General features: G+C 37.9%; 2 protein-coding genes across 3 annotated transcripts in view; both read right to left on the bottom strand.

The window, feature by feature from the left end:
- Positions 1-48: 48 nt before the first annotated feature.
- Positions 49-16717, bottom strand: shmt2 (serine hydroxymethyltransferase 2 (mitochondrial)). Its single transcript, XM_077727085.1, has 12 exons — positions 16569-16717; positions 9480-9665; positions 7455-7534; positions 7039-7239; positions 6865-6946; positions 4959-5081; positions 2771-2910; positions 2537-2699; positions 2355-2454; positions 1499-1654; positions 906-1013; positions 49-182 (listed from the first exon to the last, which is right to left on the bottom strand). Exons 1-12 carry the CDS (start codon positions 16599-16601, stop codon positions 55-57), a joined length of 1500 nt encoding a protein of 499 aa, XP_077583211.1. The 5' UTR covers positions 16602-16717; the 3' UTR covers positions 49-54.
- Positions 16718-19133: 2416 nt separating this feature from the next.
- Positions 19134-23429, bottom strand: part of nxph4 (neurexophilin 4) — a 46337-nt gene continuing 42041 nt past the window's right edge. For both annotated transcript variants that reach the window (XM_077727267.1, XM_077727266.1), the window contains exon 2: positions 19134-21797. In XM_077727267.1, the coding sequence (XP_077583393.1) occupies positions 21000-21797 (798 nt within the window). In that variant the 3' untranslated portion in view covers positions 19134-20999. The remainder of the gene's footprint in view (positions 21798-23429) is intronic.

The following is a 23429-nucleotide window of genomic DNA, read 5'->3' as shown; positions in this document are numbered from 1 at the left end:
TGTATCCTTTCACCTCAATACGAGGCTTTATTATTCTTATAGAATGTTTTTTTTCTAATGGTCATGGAAACCCGGCATGGGAAAAGGCCTGGCGAAGGCTTCCACGCGATGGCGCAACTCAGCGATACGTGCTACCGTCTCGGGGTCCTCCAGAAGGAAGTTCTTAAAGTCTTGCAACTTTCCTGCAAGGAGACATGAAGAGTTTAATAACCTATGCCAACACAGGCCATCCAACGTGATTGGTCGGCAATTATCAGCCATCCTTTGCGATGTGTTCAGTACCTAGATATTAAACAGTACTTAGATTTTAGACAGTACTTAAGTACTGTTTAATATCTAAGTACTGTTTAATATCCAAGTACTGTTTAATATCTAAGTACTGTTTAATATCCAAGTACTGTTTAATATCTAAGTACTGTTTAATATCCAAGTACTGTTTAATATCTAAGTACTGTTTAATATCTAAGTACTGTTGTAAACAGTAGATATTTAGATATTAAACTCTCATGAATATAATTCTGAGAGCTGGTTTCAACAGTACTGAGATATTAAACAGTACTGAGATATTAAACAGTACTTAGACATAAAACAGTACTTAGACATAAAACAGTACTTAGACATTAAACTGTACTTAGATATTAAACAGTACTTAGATATTAAACAGTACTGAGATATTAAACACTACATAGATATTAAACACTACTTAGATATTAAAGACTACTTAGATATTAAACACTACTTAGATATTAAACACTACTTAGATATTAAACACTACTTAGATATTAAACTCTCGGTCATGAATCTAATTTTGGGAGCTGCTTTCAACAGTAAACACTGTCACCATTTGACCGGCGACCAAACAACCGGCGACCAAACGTCCGAGCACCGTGTTCCGCTACCCTCACCTGTCTTTTTCTTCACGTCCAATGCGATCTTGAAGCCCTCGTCCATGAGCTCCACGACCTGCACAAAGTCAGCTTCTTTGAACTGACGTGAGGTCAGAGCTGGAGCACCTGCGATAGACAAAAAGAAAAAAAATACATTGAAATAAAGTAACGCCAGTCAATTCTTTTTTTTTGTTTGGGGAGCCAAACACTATCAGTGTATGAGTAAGGATGCATTACAAATCAACATGGAGAGGTAAAGATCTAGCTTTGATATTATGCGAAAAAGAAAAAAAAATGGGGCTGAATAAATGTGGTGCTTGTGAACTTCCTGGAAGATGATTAAAAAGTTAAACATATTTAATTAATCATGCACTGCAGCGCTCATGGCTTAATTGGTAGCTGACTCATTTCCATATGCGTGCATGATTTTATTTTTTATTTTTTTTTGTACTTTGAAACCAAACAAGCAAACAAAATTATTATACGAAGATTCTGTGAAGCCCGAGATGAATATAACTAAGATATTTTGCCTTATTACTGTAGAGTTATAAGTTTATTTTTCCTTTTAACTTTTAAAATGTCTAAAGAAGAAAAAAAATGGTGTTCCTTACCAAGCCGGAGTCCACCGGGCGTCAGGGCGCTCTTGTCGCCGGGGCAGGTATTCTTGTTAGCCGTGATGGAGACCAGCTCCAGCACCCTTTCGGCCCGGGCGCCATCAATACCCTTAGGTCGGAGATCCACCAGGACTAAGTGGTTTTCGGTCCCCCCTAAAGCAAGCAAAGTTAGCATTAAAATTATTATTACCGTATAAGGCGCACTTAAAAGTCTTAAATTTTCTCCAAAATAGACAAGGCGCCTTATAATCCAGTGCGCCTTATATATGGACCAATACTAAAATTGTTATCACGATAAAATAAAATAAATCAGTCGATAGGGTACACCATTCTCTACAGCAAGCAGCCCCCGACTCTACTATTTTCTCCGTAGAAAAAGTACTGCATACTGACTGCTGGGATATATATATTTTTTTGTCAATACACCCAGTATGACGGCGAGCACACTAATTTGATGCTCACTATCATTCCGGCTGGATTTACAAAAGAAAACCTGCTGCTAGATATTGGCATCTACAGAGCATCCAAAGCGAGACTGTGAACTATGTACATATATATTATATATGAATGCTAATTTTTCATGTAAATTTGTGTACATGCTGTAAAACACAAAAAACATAAGAGTGGACAGAGCTACTGCCACTGGCTGCTGCGTAAACAGCGCCATCTTGGGGAAAGGAGTAAAAAAAAAGTTTGGATTTTATTTACTGCGCGCCATATGATTGCTGCTGTGCAGAGAAGAGTGTAAGCCCCCAACACAAATAACTACACCACCAAACAAAGGCAAAAATTCATTATTCCGGTTGAATAACTCCTTACAAAACATCCGCCCTGTCATTCCAAAAGAGCTTACCTGATACCAGAGTGTAGCCTTTGCTTAGCAGGGCGCTGGCCATGGCCTTTGAGTTCTTGATAACTTGGGCAATGTACTCTTTGAACATAGGAGATTGACTCTGAAATCATAACAACGGCGAGATTGTTAAACATCAAAGACATATTATTAATAGCTAATCATTTTTACGACTTAATCTTTACCTGCCGGAGGGCCACGGCGACACCTGCGATGGCGTGATTGTGAGGACCGCCCTGCAGTGAGGGGAAGACTGAGAAGTTGATTTTGTCCTCCAGGTCGTACATGATCTCTTTGCCTTTCTTGTCCACCGAGCGGAGGCCCTTGCGGAAGAAGATGAGCCCCGCCCTGGACAGATAAAAGGCCAGTTTGAGAAATAAATGATGTAAATATTTCGAGGGAGCCGATTGGTTTGTTACCTGGCTCCTCGGAGGGACTTGTGCGTGGTGGACGTGACCAAGTCGGCGTGTTCGAATGGAGACGGGATGGCTTTTGCGGCCACCAGGCCGCTGATGTGAGCCATGTCGGCTAGCATGTAAGCTTTGATGTCAGTACACAGCTAAGAAAGACCAAAAAAAAATTGAACATGAAACGGAACTCATGTTGAAAACTTTACTCTTTCAGTACCACTAACAATGATGGACGTACAATCATATCATATCAGTTTAATATCTAAGTACTGTTTAATATCTAAGTACTGTTTAATATCTAAGTACTGTTTAATATCTAAATACTGTTTAATATCTTAGTTCGGTTTAATAACTAAGTACTGTTTCATATCTATGTACTGTTTAATATCTAAGTACTGTTTCATATCTAAGTACTCTTTCATATCTAAGTACTGTTTCATATCTATGTACTGTTTCATATCTAAGTACTGTTTCATATCTAAGTACTGTTTCATATCTAAGTACTGTTTCATATCTAAGTACTGTTTAATATCTAAATACTGTTTAATATCCAAGTACTGTTTTAATTTCTAAGTACTGTTGAAAACAGTAGATATTTAGATATTAAACTCAAATGAATATAATTTTGAGAGCTGATTTGAACAGTACTTAGATATTAAACTCTCTCTCATTAATATAATTTTGAGAGCTGGTTTCAACAGTAAACTTTCTGTCACAAAAAGACCGGCGACCAAAAGACTGGTCACGCAATTAGCATATCCACCCAAGGCATTTAAATGAGACCAAGTGTATTTAGCAATCAGCGTTATTTTAAGGGACCCACATAACAAATAATATGCCAACGTGGGACTCGTCTTTGCCAACATTCATGGAGAGGAGGCACTCGAAATAAGCAAATTGCCAGGATGCAAAAGACTTTCTGGCGAGGGATCAGAGCGCCGCAACCTTTTAGCGCTCTGGCAAAAAATTTGCCTTATCATGAAAATGTGTCCCATCTTAACTAGATCACAACATGTTTGTTTTTGGGTCCTCTGGTGATGATGGCCGTCTGTTAAAGGGTTGGGATTCGTGTGTGTGTGTGGCTGGGTGTTCAAGTGTGGGTGTCATTTCAAAGGCCATCCAGGTAATGACACTGAAAATCTGTCCTGGGGTCCGTCAGTTTGTGCCATAAAACAGTGAACGATTCCACGGAGACTCGCTAGTAGGAGGTGGAGAGATATGGCTTTACTTCAGGTGTAGTGGCAGAGCCGTTATGGATCTTAATAATGGTGGGACACTCCGTCTGATGGCGTCTTGCTAAAGTGGAGCTGTGCACCCGAGACAAATCAGGGGGTAGGTAGGTATAACAAAAAAAATAAAAAAAGATGACAAGCTCTATGGAAGTACTTTCAAGAGTGAAGTGTGGTTTAAAGTTACTCTGGAGTGTCTGCTTTCTCTTTAACTTGAGAATAAGATAATGGATATTATTGTGTGTGAGGAAATCTGTTCTAATGTCAAAATTAAGCTCAAATAAAAATGAATTGTTTGGTTTATTTAATGGAATCGTTGCTGTCGTTAATTTTAAGATGTCATGTCCACAAGCATTGTGAATTAAAATAATACATTGTGCTCAACATCAATACGCAATAGTATTCCTTTGGGAAAGAATGGGCCAATTAGAAAGCTGAATAAAATGATTAAAAGTTTTCTACAAAAAAGCCATCACAAGACATGCTGAGAATTTTAAAGTCATTTCCATTTTTGAAAAAACAACATCCATTTTTATATCTCTCCAACTACCGTATTTTCACGAATATAAGGCACAATTAAGTCTTACATTTTATCCAAAATAGACAGGGCGCCTTATAATCCAGTGTGCTTCATATATGGAAAAAAATGTCATTCATTGATGGTGCGCCTTTAAATGTGATGCGCCATATAGTCGTGAAAACACTGTACCTATCCCAACCCATGCAGTGACGAGTGTATTAAAAACAATTTAGCTTTACGAATGTTTTAAAAAATTAAAAAAGACTTTAGTTAACATATATAGTGAATTACAGATAGTGTGTTTATTTTTCCCACACATGGCATTCCACTTTAATTCCAAACCTTTCAGTGTATATGATCTGTATCTAACTTTGACACACCAGCAGCTGGATAGAGGATAAGAAAATGCCTAAGAGACACAGGGTCAAGGGCAGGTGTGGTGCGTTACCTTCTTGATGCGAGCGTAGTCAATGAGGCGGGCGTAGGCGCTGGTGCCGGCGATGATGAGGCGGGGCCGGAACAGCTTGGCCGTCAGCTCCAGCTGGTCGTAGTCGATGAGTCCTGTCGAAGGCTGGAGGGGCGCAGGAGCGTTCATGAGGAGCAAAAAAACAAAATGCAGGGATGAGGAGAGGAGATTTAGTAGAGAAGTTGGAAAGGAACCAGATTAAATGACACAAAGAGTGAGGATGGGAGGAAAAAAGTTAGCTATCTCTAGCGCCATTGCAAACAACATCAAAGAGAGATTATACTTCTATTTGACTGTTTTTTTAAGTAACTCGCCTACCTTAAAAGAAGGATGACATTTATTTTAAAAGAAAAATTTGGACAAGTAAGCTCAAAGTAGAGCAAGTCACTAGACCAGACTACTATGCAAACTACGGCCCGCGGGCCAAATATGGCCCGTTAGGCTTTTTAATCCGGCCCGCCAACGTTGTCCAATTTTTATTTTATTTATTTTTATTATTTTTTTCGTGATTTATAGCACTTCTATCTTTTTTTTAAATGACATTATAATATTTCTTAATACATTCTTTTTTACTTCATTTTGTACTTTATACTTTAATGATGAGTGATGAGTATGTTAATACTTTAATCCTTTTTTTCAGTTTATGTTTCATATGTACTGTTAACGGATGCACTTTTTTTATATGTATCATATCTTGAGCTGACCCGGCCCATCTGTCAAAATTTTTAAAGTCAATGTGGCCGAACACTTTGCCCAAACCTGCATTAGACTGTGCACATTTATTGGAAAAAGTCAAATTAGGAGAAATGTCTGTTGAGTTTGAGAAAAAAGACGGGCGAGCGAAAGATGAAGTGAGACAAGTGAAAAGAGGAACGCACTATTTAGACAATCTGATCATCTCCCATCTGCAGAGCACATCTCGGGCTGTGCCCCTCGCTCTATCAAACTGACCAGTGTGAAGAGGACAGAGCTCGCGGTGATGGTCGGCATGTCGATTTCCCATTATCTCTCCCACAGAGAGAGTTCCCGGCCTGCCCATGCATCACAAAGCTTAGGCGGGGTTGATTCTCAGTGCCATCATGAGAAATGCCTTGATGGACTCAAGATGCCATGATAGGGATTTGTTCCATTGGTCATCGCAATGCTCATTAATAATCAGACATTTTATCGACACAGGTACTATTCCAGCCAAAGAAATGTGACTATCTAAAATGTCCTGCCATTCCTAGTGACATTGTTTTTAGCCATTATTCCATTCACCTGTGCTCATATATTACTTGTTGGCAGACTATGCCACACTTTGAAAATGTTACAAAAACTGTATTTCCAATTACCGTGTTTCTGGCATATTAGCCGCATACGCATATAAGTCGCACCCTTAAAACTGCCTTAAAATGGTGGAATTTTATAATTTCTCTACTACAAGAGCCCCCAGATATACAATTTTCACCTCCATATTCATGGTTTTAAATCTTTGAAAGGAAAAATCATCACATATGGTATTTTTTAGATAATGTATGAACATTCCTTAAGGGTGTTGCCTGCACATAGACAAATTGATAAAAAGTTTCTCATCCCTAGGTAAGATCGTGGCACCCTGAGCAAGCAAAGTCAGGCAAGTAAGTGAGTTTTTTCACGTTTTATGCAAGATATAGTTGACATCCAAATTAATTTTTCTTGTGTTATGGCGTTTCGTCGTTGTCACCTTGCAGTTTCATGCAGGTCAAGTCTAATTTGTGCGCATATAAGCCGCACCCTTGATTCCGTCATTTTTTTAAGTGCTAAATACGGCATATATGCAAGAAGATAGGTTAATTGCATTTGCATTATTAAAAGATTTAAGAGTGTGAACAAGCAATAAGTAGAAGGTAAAGTGAGGTCTGCTTACATTCAGTTTGTAGGGCATGGACTCAAAATAGATGGAAGTAGCCGAGATCCTCTTCACATCTGACATGTAGCCATGGGTCAAACTGTTACACAGTAAAACACATCACATCAAGTTAATGGAAAAAATATATATTTCCTATCATATTTTCAATGGCTTAAGCATCAAAGTACTGACTGTCCTCCATCCGGAAGGTCAAGACCCATGATGCGGTCATGTGGGTTGAGGACGGCAGTGTAGACGGCGAAGTTGGCAGGAGATCCCGAGTAAGGCTGGACATTGACGCCCCACTTGGCGGGATCCAGGTCGAATGCTTCCAGGGCTCGCTTTTGGCACAGCAGCTCAATTTGATCCACCACTTCTGCACCTCCATAATATCTGTGAAGGCGGAGACAAGAAACGAGTTAGAACTGGCATTTGACGATATTGTTTCAGTTTGGCGATCAGTTGCCGGGCAGATTCTCCCAATCCAAATGGATTGGATATCTATCACTGTCGATAGCAGCGAGTTAATTCCATTTGTATACTAGTGTTTACGCATGTAATTACAACACTAAGAGGATGGTATGCACTTAGCTGACAGATATGCTCACCTTCTCCCAGGGTAGCCTTCAGAGTATTTGTTGTTCAGACAGGAGCCCTGAGCCTCCAGAGCAGCTCGGCTGCAAAAATTCTGCCGTGAGAAAACATAAAGCACACCGATGAATTGCATGACAACAGAGGCCGTGAGGACAGCAAATTAAAGTGGGTTAGGCAATAAGAGCCAAGTCATATTTTTTATCTATAACTTGAGGGACAGCAAAAGTCTGTGTTTTTGCAGTCATTTTTAGTTTGCCTTAAAAAAACATCACTTGGTGATATGAACTTAGACTGGATGATGCTTCTAATTGATCAGTTGTCAATAAGGTCAACCATAAATCAAATAGGTTTTTCTGTTGTGAAATTTTGTTTTGACAGTACAACCAAAATGAGCAAAAAAATCATTTATGGCAAGGGTGTCAGACTCAAGTTGTTTTTTTTTTCATTTCAATAGGAAACCAATTTTTTCTTTAATTATGTTCAATATTGTGGAAAGTGGAAAACAGATTTTTTTATATATATCTTTAAATTTTACAAAATGGTTTTTGGACTAAAAACACTGGGAAAAAATGGGTTAAAATTTGCAATTATTGATTTAAAAAGGGGGAAAATCGGGAAATTTAATATACATTTCTACTCTTTATTTTAATTTGATCCTAAAACAGAAAGTCGGCACTCATTTACTTTCCCGGGCCACACAAAATGATGCGGCGGACCAGATTTGGCCCCCGAGCCGCCACTTTGACACGAGAAAAACCAGAACTTCCAAAAAGATTCTAAAAAGCACTGTCTAAAACAGGTGAAATACCCAACAATCCTCCCAAAAGCACAAGTTGATGTGCCAAATTTCTGCTTCAAATAGCCTAACACAATGAATTTGCTACAAGTGTTAGTTACAAAGACCGAGACTGTGATGGCACTTGGTGAAAAATCCACCCGAGTGCCTGTAGAAGCTGCACTGCACTCTCTTCTTGCTCGCAGCGCAAAGCGTGGAGTGGGCAGAATGAAGATATCAGCCTTATCTCTCACCAGAGCGCTATGGCTTTACGCGGAGAGGCGGTCGACACATTTCGCCGAGCAGCTACTGGGGCGAGGAAGGAGCAGGCGGCAGACAAAAAAACCTTGTCAAATAAGATATCGCCTTCAAATGAAAACCGGACGCTCAACCCTAGTTGCTTTGGTGCTTGCAAATAAACTGACCTAGAAACACTTTTCATCAATGGTGGGCGGCTGTGCTTCTGAACCAATGTTCCTTCTATTTTTTCATGTAAAACATGCTTTAAAACACGTTAAAACACGTTTAAAACATAAGAGTGGACAGAACTACTGCCACTGACTGCCACATAAACGGCGCCATCATGGGTAAAAAAATAAGAATAAATAAAAAATAAAGTTTGGATTTTATTTACTGCGCACCATATGATAGCTGGTGCGCAGAGAAGACGAGAGTAGCAGAGAAGACGAGAGTAGTGCGCAATTGCGTGCATAGTTTAGAGCAGTGGTGTCAAACATACGGCCCGCGGGCCGGATCCGGCCCGTCTGGTGGTTTGGTACGGCCCGGGGAAGATAGCTGCAAAATATATATACATACACATATATAATATATATACACATTTTCTTTAAAATATGTAGTTCTTGTATTATCCGCTAGGGGTGCATTGTTTTAGTACATGCAGACAACATGAATTGACATTTATTTATGTTCTTATGTTATTCTCTTGTTCATGATATATTGTTCATAATGTAAAAGAAAAATTATTTTAATAAACATTTTGATAATTTACTCATTCTTTGCACTAATTATTAGTATTAGTGACTAATACAAAGGCAAAAAGTGGGCTTATTGTTAGTTCTATTTAATTTTGCAATGAGTTTAGTGGTCTGACCCAGTTGATCTCAAATTAAGCTGTATTCGGCCCGCAGACTAACAGTTTGACACCCCTGGCTTAGAGGGAACATTGTTCTGAAACACCAATCAAAATCCAGCTCGAGAACTTCGGAACTTTTCTCGTATTTCTTTATATATATTTTTTTTTTACCTCTGATGCAATTAGCTCCAAGCCACGACACTGCCGATCCTTCTCCTTCAAAAGCAGATCCCACATCTCCGGGTCATCTTGAGCCAGACTTTCCTGGCCAGTCCACGGCCGGTCTTCGTCCACAACGCGGGTGGCGGCGTGCTGACCGCGTGCGCAGATGCGTGCTGGGGCGCGCTGGCACAGTGGCTGTAACATAACAAAAACAAAAAAAATATATACATCAGATACAACTATCTTGACTAATCTGGCTTTTATTTTGACTGAGGACTAGTCTACATTTAAAGAATTTAACAGAAGCGCTACTGTAACTACATGAAATGAACTCTATGATGATTACAATAGTCTAATCCTTAATTATTCATTTCTAATACCCAGCCTGATGGAATTGGACACTGGCATGTTTTCATGATAGGAATTATCAGCATGGTTGCTCATTACACTGGCATCAGCACTTTTTGCAAAGACATTTTTTTACAGCCCCTGTGTATATACTCAAACAGAAAAGGGATTCAGCACTTCTCTTTTATCTAATCTGGACGTGGCCAGTTTGACAACTGCAATGTTCCACTGTGTGTGTTGGTGAAGACAATATAAGGATTATTTATTTTTTTAGATGGACCTTCTTTTACATCAAACTACTAGTCTGAAAAACATGTTTTGATTGGAATACATGTTTACAACTGAAAGGCAAACAAAAAGTCAATAACATGCAATTAATATGAAGTGGTAACTGTATATACTCGCATATAAGCCGCATTCACATATAAGTCGCATCTGCATATAAGCCGCATTCACATATAAGCCGCATTCACATAAGCCGTAACCTTAAAATTGCCTTAAAAATTATTGAATTTTACAATTTCATATTTATAATAGGGAGTACAAATGTGTTACTTTGAAAGCACCTTGAGGAAGCAATTTTCACATTTTATGCAAGATATGGTTTATATTTTTTCTTGAATTTCATTCATAGACATCAAAATAAATTTAGTTTAGCATTTTATCTGTTTATCTTTTCTCTATTTTGAAATAAATGACTGTATTATCCACATTGTCTTGTGTTATGGCGTTTCATGTCCAGTCTAATTTATGCGCATATAAGCCTTACCCTTGATTCAGTCATTTTATTCAGTTACAAATGTATGAAGGAAAATACGGTAATTATCAACTCACAAAATGGCACCCTTCAATCATCTTTCCGTTAGTCAATGTGCAAATTATACCCACGTTTTACTTTCACTTTGACTTCAAATGATACATTTTTTCCTTTTAACCTCCCCTATTGTTTTAGCAGCCATGTTTGGAAAATTGTCATTGAATTTTTTTCTAAAACTGTCAGTAAAAGTTAGCATCAAGATGTATCTGGAACACAGTATATACCTTAAACATCAGAATTTGAAAATCCTTAAACCCAATTCTGTTTATATTCATTGTACACACATCAAATTGTATTGAACATTTTCCTCTGTGGGCGAGAAGAAAATTATTTGAGCCAGTTGCTTTCAAAACAACCAAAAAGGAGAAAAATGTGGGTCAGGTGTTTACAAGCCTTTGATGAATCCATCTTTGCACAGTTTTAAGACAGTTCTAAGAATATATCTAAAAAAAAACACGCATAAAGTGACCGCACAAACATACAATGTAAAAGTCAGAAGGTTGATTGGACTCCTAACAAAATGGCAGTCATAAGTCACTTAATCAGCGGTTAAAAATGACAACTACAGTCGAAAACACCCCCGCCGCCACCATAGGTCGATAGTTATCGTTAGTCAGTGTGCGTTGAGGTGGGAGGGACGGCCCCCCTCCAACAGTGCCATTATAAAGCAATTAAAAAGCTGGAGACTTGGCTGAAAGTGAATACAAAAGTACACCAGCAGGCGTAGTTAATGTAGCGCATGGTGATTTGGATTTGACAAACAGAGGGAGAGCAAAGGGTTGCCTTGTTTTGTGACAAGATCCATTGTGTCTAGGGTTTATCATCTTCAGAGCGTCTAATCTAATGGATGTGAACTCATTTACTGTCACTGACGGTGATCAACATGATTAAAAGAGCAGCATTGGTTTGTGGGTAATGTTATGTGTTTTATGATGGAACAAGAATTATATTTTTATGGTTTCTGCATCTTTTTGTATGGTGGTATAATTGTTGAAATTATCGTACTTTCTTGCATATTTGCAGCCTTGCCGTATATGGCTGCACTCTGAAAATCGTTGAATTTGACAATTTCTCTCGTATAAGCCGCCCCATATTCATAATTTTCAGTTCCATTTTCAAGGTTTTAATAGGCAGTATAAATGTGTTACTTAAGAAAAATCTCAAGAAAAATCTCAAGAAAAATCTCAAGGAAAAATCTCAAGGAAAATCTCAAGAAAAATCTCAAGAAAAATCTCAAGAAAAATCTCAAGAAAAATCTCAAGAAAAATCTCAAGAAAAATCTCAAGAAAAATCTCAAGAAAAATCTCAAGAAAAATCTCAAGAAAAATCTCAAGAAAAATCTCAAGAAAAATCTCAAGAAATCTCGAGAAAAATCTCAAGAAAAATCTCGAGAAAAATCTCAAGAAAAATCTCAAGAAAAATCTCAAGAAAAATCTTCGTACGTGACACAGAAATTCACAATTTTAACCTCCATTTTCATTGTTTTAGTAGGCAGTACAAATGTGTTACTTAAGAAAATCTTAAGAAAAGTTTGTACATGGTATAGAAATATTCTGTCGTTGGTATGAAATAGGACACTTTCATTAACATCTACAACGCCAGCTGCTCGAAAGGCCACTACGTCAATGACTACACTCGCACTGACATTCTCTCACAAGTCCTGAAAACAAAACAGCTCATGATTGGACATCCTTCCCGCCTCTAGCGTTGCTCCTGCAGGTGGCGACGAGGACAACGGTGACACACCAAGGGAGGCAGTCGGCATGTTAATGGCCAAGGTGCTCTACACTTTGCCCTGGCCTCCTGTCACCTGTAGCAGTGAAGATAGGAAAAAGGGAACATAGCCCTGACCCCCTTTCCCCTGCTGGGTTCTGGGAAAAAGCAGGTGGGGGAGAAAAGACCTGGCGGAGAAATCACACGGGTCGTTAAACTTTGACGAAAACTGTCCTTTGCTGTCTACGCTCCATGGCGATGGCACAGAATGCCAGAAAAACTCTTGAACTCACCGCTCCCGTCTCCTTGTGCCGTTAAGCACAGACCGGCGTGGCCTTTTTTATTAGCTTTTCATCAAATTTGCCTCCGAGTGGAACATGGGGGTGCTTTTTAACAAACACGGGTCAGTTCCCTACGGTCTACCCGCAAGCTTTGCCGCCTCATTTCCCCTTGCCGACCGACGGTGAGCCGGGATTAATTAATAATCGTGACATAAAGTCATCCGGGCAGGGTGGGGGCCAAGATACAAGCACCAAATGTGTCACACGTTGAGTATTTTTAGGCAACAGATGACTCGGTCTAAGGTGAACTTGAAGAAAACGACAAAAAAAAGGGCAGGCTCTAAAATTCAATGAAACTGACTCATCACAATTGGCGTACGGCTACTTTTTTAAAAGGCCCAATCTTATGTTCACTTTTATTGAATTAGATGGGAGACCAAATACGTTTTAGATCAAATTCCGTGTTTAGCAGTCATTTTTTTACCCAAAGTGAGGGTAGACTTTGAACAATCCTTTAAAAAGAATCCAAAGGTGATAGTTTTCAGGCTAATACTGTAATGCTACACCCATGGAAAAAAATTCCAAGAATTCAAAACACAGTTTATTTATACGAGTGCCTGTTAGCTTATCTATAACCCTATAAAATGTGATTTACGGGTATGTGAGTGTGTATGTTAAGATTCTCTCCCTAAGTTAGTCCAAACTGTGCACCATAGAAAGTTGAAATTTTCTATGGTGGCCAGAAACGGATGTCTGATGCTAATAGACAAGTGTGTATGTGAGTGTGTGTGTGTATGTTGAGATTCTCTCGCGACGTTTGTCCAAACTGTGCAACGTAGAGAGTTGAAATTTTACATGGTGGCCAGAAATGGATGCCTGAGGCTAATAGACGAGGGATTAAATTTATTCACCTTCTCTAAGTGTGTAAACTAAATCTCTTATAATTGGCTTATGGTTCACCCCTGCTTGTAAAGCCTATCAATAAAAACAAACTCAAAATGTTCCAGAAAATCAAGAAAATAATCTAAATCCAAAGATTTGCTTTTAATTGCAAATTCTTTTGAGTGAAGGACCAAATTAACAGTGACATTTTTCATTTTCAATAGCAATGGACCTATGACCAAGACGATTCATTTAAAAAATATATATATTTACAGATAGAGCTAACACAACTATCACCATTCTACAAACACACCCCTGTTTAGTTTTTCTCCGGTACCTATCCTGACTTAAAGCAGCCTCCCTTCCCATCACGAAAAAAAAAGACTGAGGGTAAGAAAACTAAAACATTCCATTCATCCTTCCTTCCCCTGTATTATTGCTGCCCATTTTCCGAGGCGACTCTTGAGGCGAGTCAATTTTACAGATGACTGCCGTCCATCAATGGTCATACCGAACAATCAGTCGGGTGGGACAAGGAGAAAAAAAATGAGGATTAAAGAGAAGGAAAGAAAGAAACGTGAGGTAGGAGCAAAAAAGCAGAAGCATCCGTCAGTCTGACACAGTTTCCTTTGCTCTGTCAACGGCTAATAGGAAGGCTGTCCGTTACAAATTGCTCCGTGATTCAGTCAGGACGACTGAGGGAATCGGGATGTGCGCTGATGGGAGGAAAAGCCCTCGGCGGCTTCACTTGATCCGGGTCGGAGAGTTTTCAGACTGACAATCAAGACTTTAAAAACGCCAGTGAAGCCGATCCTGGAGTCACTCAGCTGTCGGATGCAGTGGCACACTGCCACGCAACACTGGGCAGCATTTAAATCCACTCGTTGCTTAGGACGACTTTTCCGAGTCCCATAACTTAAAAAACTAGCTTACAGAATGATGCTTAATTGAGCATGTTAGTCAGGAATAACTGTATTTTCTCGCGATATTAGCCACATCCGCATATAAGCCTTGCATTTTACAATTTCTCTCATATTTCACAATTGATTCACAATTTTCACCTCCATATTTACATCTCACTCAAAGACACTTTCAATTGCACTTACCGTATTTTCTCACATATTAGCCTTACCGTTAAAATGGCCAAAAAATCGTTGAATTTGACAATTTGTCGCATATAAGCCGCCCCCTGATTCCCAATTTTCACCTCCATGTTCATAATTTTAATATTGAGTACAAATGTGTAACTTTGAAGGGATAATCTTGATAATAATCATCGCATGTGGTATTTCTGAAATACTGTATAATTTGATTGATGAATTGCACATTTCGTAAGGGTGTGGCCTGCAAGTAGAAAATTCAAAAAGGAAGTCATGTGAGCAGTACAACCAGGAAGTGTGTCCGTAGCGGTCTACTTAGATAAGATGTATTTAATCTGTTTATCTTTTCTGTATTTTTAAATTTAAAAAAAACTGCATTGTGTTGGTGTTACGTCTTTATCACCTTGCAATTTCGTGTATGTCAAGTCTAATTTATGCGCATATAAGCCGTACCCTTGATTGAGTTTTTTTTTAGCAACAAATACTGCATAAATGCGAGAAAATACAGTATTTGACCTAATGCAATTTAGTTCATTTTTTATTATGGCAAAACAGAAAGTCATTTTGTGGAGTGAACCTTAACTCACCTTATCAGTTTTTCACGGTAGCATCGTCACAAGTCTCATCATATCAGCAAAATCTGACCGTACAAGCAACATTTTTAACTGCATTTCAATCACTGGTGGTAACAACTTACCAGAAGCACATGAATTGGACACTGGACACAACTTATTAAGGAAATTTGTCATCACGTGATAGTTTAGAGTAGGCTATCACGGGTTACTCAAAGAAAACTGCAACTTCTGTTCTGTAATTAAGAAAGTACTGCAAGCCAAACCCGCCAATTAAAATACATTTTAAGCATTGGTGAAGCTTTTTGTGCTTACATATAATTAAAAATATTTGCATATTGACATTTTAATACAGCCTACTTTTATTCATAACCACCTTTTGATAGAATTGAAAAAAATATGCTAAATTGGGCGTTGTTATCATGGAAACAAATTAATTACAATGAATTAAACATGTGTCAAATCCTTATGTGCATGGTCACCACCTGTAAGAAATGAACAACTCCAACATAAACAAAGGTTACACACAATTTCAAATATAAAAATCTGCCAGGCCATTAAAAAAAATGCCCTAAGCGTACCATTTTTTACCATAGCTATAAAATCACTTGGTGATAACAACCCTTGTAACTTTTTTTTAAACTCCCCTCATTTTTATTGTATATAAATCTATTTATGACTACTTATTTATGAGTACACTTTATGGCAAAGCATTAAATCTCATTGCACATGTAATAACAATAAAAACACTAAATACAATTAAGGTTTGTGTCCTCCAATTACCCCAAACAGCCTTTTTTTAACTTACATAACCAAACTTGGTTGTTAATATTTACTAGGTTACCTTGGAGTTGTTGTTTTTTTTTTGGTTTTTTTACATGCTCATTTTGCACTTTGGAACCATAATTGAGGCCAAAGACAAAACAATGATAAACCTTGGAAGGGTATATCTATGTAAAAACGTTGGTTAAGTGAAATGTTGATTTTAAATTGTATATTTTTGATTTTTTTTTAAACACGTGAAATATTCCAGTTTAGATTTAAATCCCATTCAAACACAAGAGCGAATCTCATGATGAAACTGAGCAGTGGCTGTTGCATCATTGCAGCAGCCACACTCACATAATACACACTCTGGCTAGCTTGGCACGTAAATTACAAACCGTATCAGAACGAAAAACCATAAAAACACAACATATTTCAATGAATTAGTGGAATTTTAAATTGTACTAACAGAAAAACAACAAGCAGGTGGTTACGAATCACCTCATTACACGGGAAGGCAGCTTGTAATGTACTGCAAGCTAGCAAGCGACGTGCTGACAAAGTGGACAAAATCGTAGCCAAAAAATGCATTTAAAACATTTTGTCATGGATTTACTTACCCGGGACAGTTGTCTCAAGGCGAAGGACAGCATTTTTGCAGTAGTTTTTCCGTGCCGGTAAGGAAGAAGCAGCTCAACCTGCAACCACACGGGTGTCACACGCACTCCAAAAAGGGGGCTGTGCAAGTGTTCGGCAACGGATAGTGACGTCATCCAGTCTCGCGAAAAGAATGATGGGAAATGACGTTCTTTTACGTTAATTTACACAACCATGTCATAGTAACTATGACATAGTTACTACACTAGGGGCTACAAACAATTCATATTTTCAAATGTTATTTTCTTGGTAGCCATACTCTGAATGTAAGAGTAAGAATAAATGAAAATGTGCCAATTTTTTAGTTAATTAATAAAAAAAAGCTCTGCCAAAACAAAGTACTTCATAAAAAGTGACATATTACTAGCCTTTGGGAATATAAATGTTTGCTTTTTAAATACAATGACATTATCTGATGAAAATCAAGACATTATATAGTGAAGAAAGAAAAACTTTAAAAAATTGTAACCAAAATACCTAGAGTTTGTTTATTTAATCAAAAAAGCTATTTAGCTTTTTAAATACATTGACATACATGATCTGATGAAAATAGACATTATAACATACATAGTAAGGTAAAAGTGTCCTATTTGTTGAAAGATAAAATGGCACAACTTAAATAAACACATTCTAACGATATGTATATTATCTATATTATTACAGGGCTCAGAAACAAATGTATTATTTAACATATAGATAATTAAAAACACATCCACCTTGTTTTCTTCATGTTTAAAAAGCACTCGGAAAACGATGTGCAAAACTTAACATAAAAATATCTTCATTTTTGTGCTCATTTTACAAGAGTGCAGTGTGCATACTAAAGCTTTATGCCACAAACAAAATACAACGTACCATTTTAGACGTATATAATAAATTGTTGGTGCACCAAAAGCTTTAAGCAGAAACGATTGATTACTTCTGCGTGTTCAAACTGGTTGAGTGCATTCTTTTTTATTTATTTTTTTTTCTGGCCAGTTTTTCATCCAATCTTTCATCTTCTGTCCCTGAAGAAATGCATTCATCATAAAATAAATAATACATTAAAAGGGCTATATTATGGAAAGTTGACTTTTATTGTTTCTTATGTTAATAGTCGGTTCTCTGGAGTGTCTAACCAACCATAAAAAAGGGAAAATAAACAAACTATAGTGAATGTTTGAATGTATTTTTTTGTGTTAAAGCAGATGGGAGACTCAGAAAACAGCTTTAATAGAACTTTTATTTAGGGAACAGATTCATTGGCAGAGTTTAAAGAGAAAAATATGTATGAATTTTGTGGAATTTGAGGTTCTCAAGAGGAAAAACAGTCGAATAGACAAAGATAAACCAAAATGAGTCAGTTATGAAAGATAGATTATATACCAGAAGGCATCTTTTTTTTAATTTAAATACTTCCTCAAGTGGGGTTGCTTTTATTTTCGATTTAGAAATGAAAAACTACCGTATTTTCAAGACTATAAGGCGCACCGCATTATAAGGCGCAGCCTCAACGAATGACATTTTTTCCATATATAAGGCGCACTGTATTATAAGGCGCACTGTCTATTTTGGAGAAAATTTAAGACTTTTAAGTGCGCCGTATAGTGGTGAAAATACGGTAATTGCTATTGACTTCCAGGTATGAAGCACTCACTCACTACTTTACAGTCACCTCTAGAGCCAGCCATTGTTGATGTTTTGGATTTTTTTGTATAAAATCTTGCAGTGGGGGAGGAGCTATATGATGGAAGATGTTGTAAAGTTGCATATTTAACAGTATTGTTTCAGTTCAGGCGTTTTATTTTTTTTTTTAATATCCAACAGTGGTGGTTTTTTGTTTTTAGTTTTCTGTTTTTTCCATATATAAGGCGCACTATATTATAAGGCGCACTGTCTATTTTAGAGAAAATTTAAGACTTTTAAGTGCGCCTTGTAGTCGTGAAAATACGGTATGTTGAATATTGTCATACAGATAATAAATTGACTAAAAATTGAAGTAAAACGAGTGTAGAGTAAATAATGAGTGCAAACTTTCTGTTTTAGGATCAAATTAACATAAAAAGTATAGATGTATATTAAATTTACTGATTTTCCCCCTTTTAAATCAATAAGTCATTTTTAATCCATTTTTTAGTTCAAAAATCATTTAGCAAAATCAAAAAATATATAAAAAACGCTAAAATAACATAGCCTAGCGTGAAGCTGCAATTTTCTTTCCATTTACACTCTGTATAATGGAAATATATATCAAATAAAACCATCTTGCCTCTCCAAAGAAGTCAAAAGTTATCATTTCCAGAATGCTTAGGGCATTCTTGTTCAAATACCAAAGCCAAAACAAACTTTCTTTCAATGTACTTGGTGGAAATTAAAAGACATATCTTCACAGCGAAGCTCTCCACGCGTGTTCGTAATCGTAATGAAACGTTAACTTAATTCATAAGGCCGTCCTTGCCGAGATATCTCAAGTACGACGACGTCGACGTCGCTTTGTAATTGTGCTCTTGGCCTTTAAAAAAAAAAGAAAGAAAAAAATTCGCCTGGAAGATGGTTTAAAATATTTTAATGTGTTTTTTTTTTGTTCATACAGCATATTGTATGCATATCCGGCATAGCATTTCTCATATATAGAACTCTCTCGTAACTATAGGATAGAAATGTAAGGGCGAAGGGGAATGATTTCCAGTCTATTAAAACAATAAATAAATAAAAAATAAACCACTTCTGCCATACAGTATCTCACAAATAGGACTACACAGCATATATTTGTGTAAATTTGTGGTATTAGGACTATTTTAATTTAGGAATGTACTCGTTTTAAATGTGTTTACACTTGAAGGGTCGTTAAATTAATGTTAAATTAGCAATATTGACCATGTGACCTTGTGTAAGGTATAATGCAAGTAATAATGTTAAAGTTAAATATTTGACTTATATCTAATGTATATGTTGGGAATAAAAGTACATTTTAATTTGGTCAAATATACACTATAGGTGTCAAAGTGGCGGCCCGGGGGCCAAATGTGGCCCGCCGCATCATTTTGTGTGGTCCGGGAAAGTAAATCATGTTTTAGGATCAAATTAAAATGAAGAGTATAGATGTATATTAAATTTCCTGATTTTCCGCCTTTTAAATCAATAATTGTCATTTTTCAATCCATTTTTTCTGTGTTTTTAGTTCAAAAATCATCTTGTAAAATCTAAAAATATATTTTTAAAAAGCAAATGTATTATACTGTCCATTTTAAAGTAAATGGGACGGTAAACATATGTTCATTTTTAGCAGAAAGCATTCCGTTTAATAATAGACTTAATTTACCAATTTTTATCTTCACATTTTCTAATTAATTCCTCATTTGCAAACTGAAACCTTTTTCAACAACCATCCTTTCCATGAAGGTCATTCAAAATACATAATTTACAAAAAATATGATGTGTACTCACTTTTTTTGAGATACCTTAAACATGGTGACTGCCTCATCACTTTGCTTTGTTCTCAGGATGGTGAACTGATGGCTCATCTCATTTTCTGAACTGCTTTATCCTATTTAGGGTCACAGGGGGTGCTGGAGCCAATCCCAGCTGTCTCCGGGCCAGAGGTGCAGGTCACAAGGAGACAAAGGACAACCATGCACACTCACACTCATACCTAGGGACAATTTAAAGTGTCCAATCAGCCCACCATACATTTCTTTGGAATGTGGGATGAAACCAGAGTACCTGGAGAAAACCCACTCAGGCCCTGGGAGAACATGCAAACTCCACACAGGTAGACCAACCAGGACTTGAACCCAGGACCTAACCAGGGTGTACTGATGTCTAAAAAGGAATTCCGGATAAAAACAATGATCTAACAACAAAAAGTGCGTTGAGGGTAAGATCAATATTTACAGAAACAACTGCAAAAAACATGAGTTACCGGGCAAATTAGGAAATGACTTTGCCTTGGCATCTATATAACTTTGATTATACAATAGTACCTTGACTTCAGAGTTGATCCAATCCTGGACGGAGCTTGTATCTCAAAGCATTATACGCTGTTAGAACGTCTTGTTGAGATCGTCCGCAAAGAAAGCTAGCACTGTACTGTCAATGACAACCATAATAAAAAACATCGTAAAAATGAACAAGTCGGGTCATATTTGTGCGATGTGGGTTTTCGGGGGGTTTTCAGTCGGTTAGTTTCGTTTAATAAACAAACGATAGTTGACAGACGCAAAGAAATGAGAAAGGTGTACTAAGCAACGGATCTTGTAAGTCAAGGTACAAGGGTACTTGATTTCCATCCACAATTCAAAGCAGTGGAAAGGCGAGAAACGAACGATCGAACGAACGAACGAACGAACGGTTCGTTGCTCCATCCTCGGAATCGACTCGACTAGCGTTCCCATTCGCGGCCGTCTCTGTTCGGCTCATCCGAAGTAAGGGTGCTCACTTTGAAAGTTGTAATCCGGACAGACTTTTTGAACTAGCTTGTAGTCGATGCTAAAGAAGGAGATAAAGATGCAGATGACTTTGAATGGCTTGGCGCAAAGCCATGCGGCATGGGATTGGGTATGCTCCGTAAAGCACGTTTGGGATGGGTCGTACAGGCAGGGTTTGGGTTTCTTGGATCTATTGGTTTTCTCGTATTCCACCCTGCAGTTGAAGGTCTTGATTTCTTTGGGGTCGATAGTGGATTGGTGCGATTCCTGGATTTGTACTTGCTGCGTATGGGGGTGCAGGAACTGTTGTTGTTGGAGGACTTGGAATTCCACCACTTTGGTTGGCGGTACGATGCTAACCGACACGTTTCCGAGACTGGAGGAATTGTGGCGGAAGTAAACGGTGAAGGTCCCGTTGATGTGGTCGACGATCTTCCCAGTTACCAATAAGCTGAATTTGAGGGTCTTGACGTTGAAGTAGAAATCGCCCCAGCCGAAGATCTTCTTGGTCTTCATGGCGGTTTTCAGTGAGGGTTTACGTTTGGAGCGGTAGCCTGTCTGGTCCAGCATTAGGGACTGGTTCCTGGCAGCGTCGTATGGGTTGAAGAAACTGTAAGTAGGCGGCTTGGTTTTCACGGCCGGCTGATCCAAGGAGGTGCCGAAGACTCGGCTTTGGTATGGCGGTTTGACGGCTCCTCCGGGTTGACCGCCGTATGGGAGAGTTTTCATGGCCGAGCCCACCTGGCCCAGGTCTGGGAAACCTGCTCTCTTCTCTAGCCCTTGGACCTGGATATGTAACAAAAAACATGATGAATATAATTTTGGGAGCTGGTTTCAAAAGTACTTGGATATTAAACAGTACTTGGATATTAAACAGTACTTGGATATTAAACAGTACTTGGATATTAAACAGTACTTGGATATTAAACAGTACTTGGATATTAAACAGTACTTGGATATTAAACAGTACATAGTTATTAAACAGTACTTAGTTATTAAACAGTACTTAGTTATTAAACAGTAGTTGGATATTAAACAGTACTTAGTTATTAAACAGTAGTTGGATATTAAACAGTACTTAGATATTAAACTCTCTCTTAGATATTAAACTCTCTCTCATGAATATAATTTAGAGAGCTGGTTTCAACAGTAAACTCTCTGTCACCATTTGACCGGTGACCAAAAGACCGGCGACCAAAAGACCGGTCACGATTTTATCGGGCTCTGATTGGTTGAGGTAAGTCTTTGGCTGCTATTGACGACACTTCATTTGGACTGGTGTTTGGCAGCCATTTTTGGGTGTTTTTGCCATTGTTGGCGGAAATGAGCAAGTGACCGGATTGCAAGAGAGTAACCTTGAGAAAGTAAACATTTTGTTTTTTTAGTAACAAAAGTAATTTCAGGAAGAAATTAATTTAAAAATAAATGAAAGAAATTCTACAAGTACATGCTGTCTGAAGCGTGCCGTTTCTTGTAAACAAAAATGACATTGTTTCTTCAATAGCATCTTTTAAACGTTTCTTTACAAAAAATGTTTCTTCCATCTTTCTTCCTTTTATTGGATTGCTCCAAAGTTCCTCTCTTAACATCAGCCTCATTACATCGAAACCACCTAATGAACAAAATCGGCAAACGAATCAGAATCCAACCATGCAGTACCCGATCCATAATTACAGTACATATTTAAAAAAAAGGAGCAAATCCAAAGTTAAATGAGCTTTATAGTGCACGACCGCAAACTCTTAAGTTCCCATCCAAGTTAGTCCATCAATCAAAACTTAAAATGTCACACAACGAGTCAAAAAACCACTGCAAAACCCATTTTTTTTAGCTTTTTTGATTATTCCAGCTCGCGTTACAGACTTGAAAACACCTCTGAAATTGGAATGAAGATGAAATGAGCTATGGAAAATAAATAAATCAATCAAAAAGGGCATTCAGTCCTCAAACGGCAGTTCAAAACAATTTCCTCCACTTGGGATGTGCAACCTAAATCCAGTTCCTAATGGACTTAAATGACCCAGTGTCCATAATTAAAATCCAGTTCAACTAAATAGCCCACATATAAATTGGCCAGATGATTGGGCGGTGGTGCTAAATGGTGCGCCATTTCCAGGTTTTGCAATTTTTTTGATGATTTGCTTTGGTCTCTCTCATCTTCCCCCCCAAATCCAGAAAACATCTATTTTTACGAACGCACTTTTGAACGCGGCTGCTCCGAAAAGCCAAAGAAGACGGCAGTAAGACAATGGATGCCTGTCACTTTTGTTTGCTTGTTTAGACAGCTTTCTGCCTTTGATCCAGCGTCTTTACGGCTTATTCTCAAATTAGAGTGACGACAACTTCCCCTTCGATATTCTTTCATGTCTCATCCGTCACACACACACACTTAGACACACACACTTTGCTAGCATGTGA

The sequence above is a fragment of the Stigmatopora nigra genome, chromosome 10 (genome assembly GCF_051989575.1).
Source record: "Stigmatopora nigra isolate UIUO_SnigA chromosome 10, RoL_Snig_1.1, whole genome shotgun sequence".
In the NCBI taxonomy this organism is placed as follows: Eukaryota; Metazoa; Chordata; class Actinopteri; order Syngnathiformes; family Syngnathidae; genus Stigmatopora; species Stigmatopora nigra.
The sequence above is the reverse complement of the archived record's forward strand: the minus strand, read 5'-3'. Positions and strand labels throughout refer to the sequence as shown.

Excerpts from the sequence above, each read along its gene's own strand:
- shmt2 (XM_077727085.1), bottom strand. The coding sequence starts at position 16,601 with ATGCTGTCCTTCGCCTTGAGACAACTGTCCCGG. Across the intron at positions 7,240-7,454 it reads GAAGGCTACCCTGGGAGAAG|ATATTATGGAGGTGCAGAAG; the intron begins GTGAGCATATCT and ends CCGCCTTCACAG. Across the intron at positions 2,911-4,958 it reads ACTACGCTCGCATCAAGAAG|CTGTGTACTGACATCAAAGC; the intron begins GTAACGCACCAC and ends GGTCTTTCTTAG.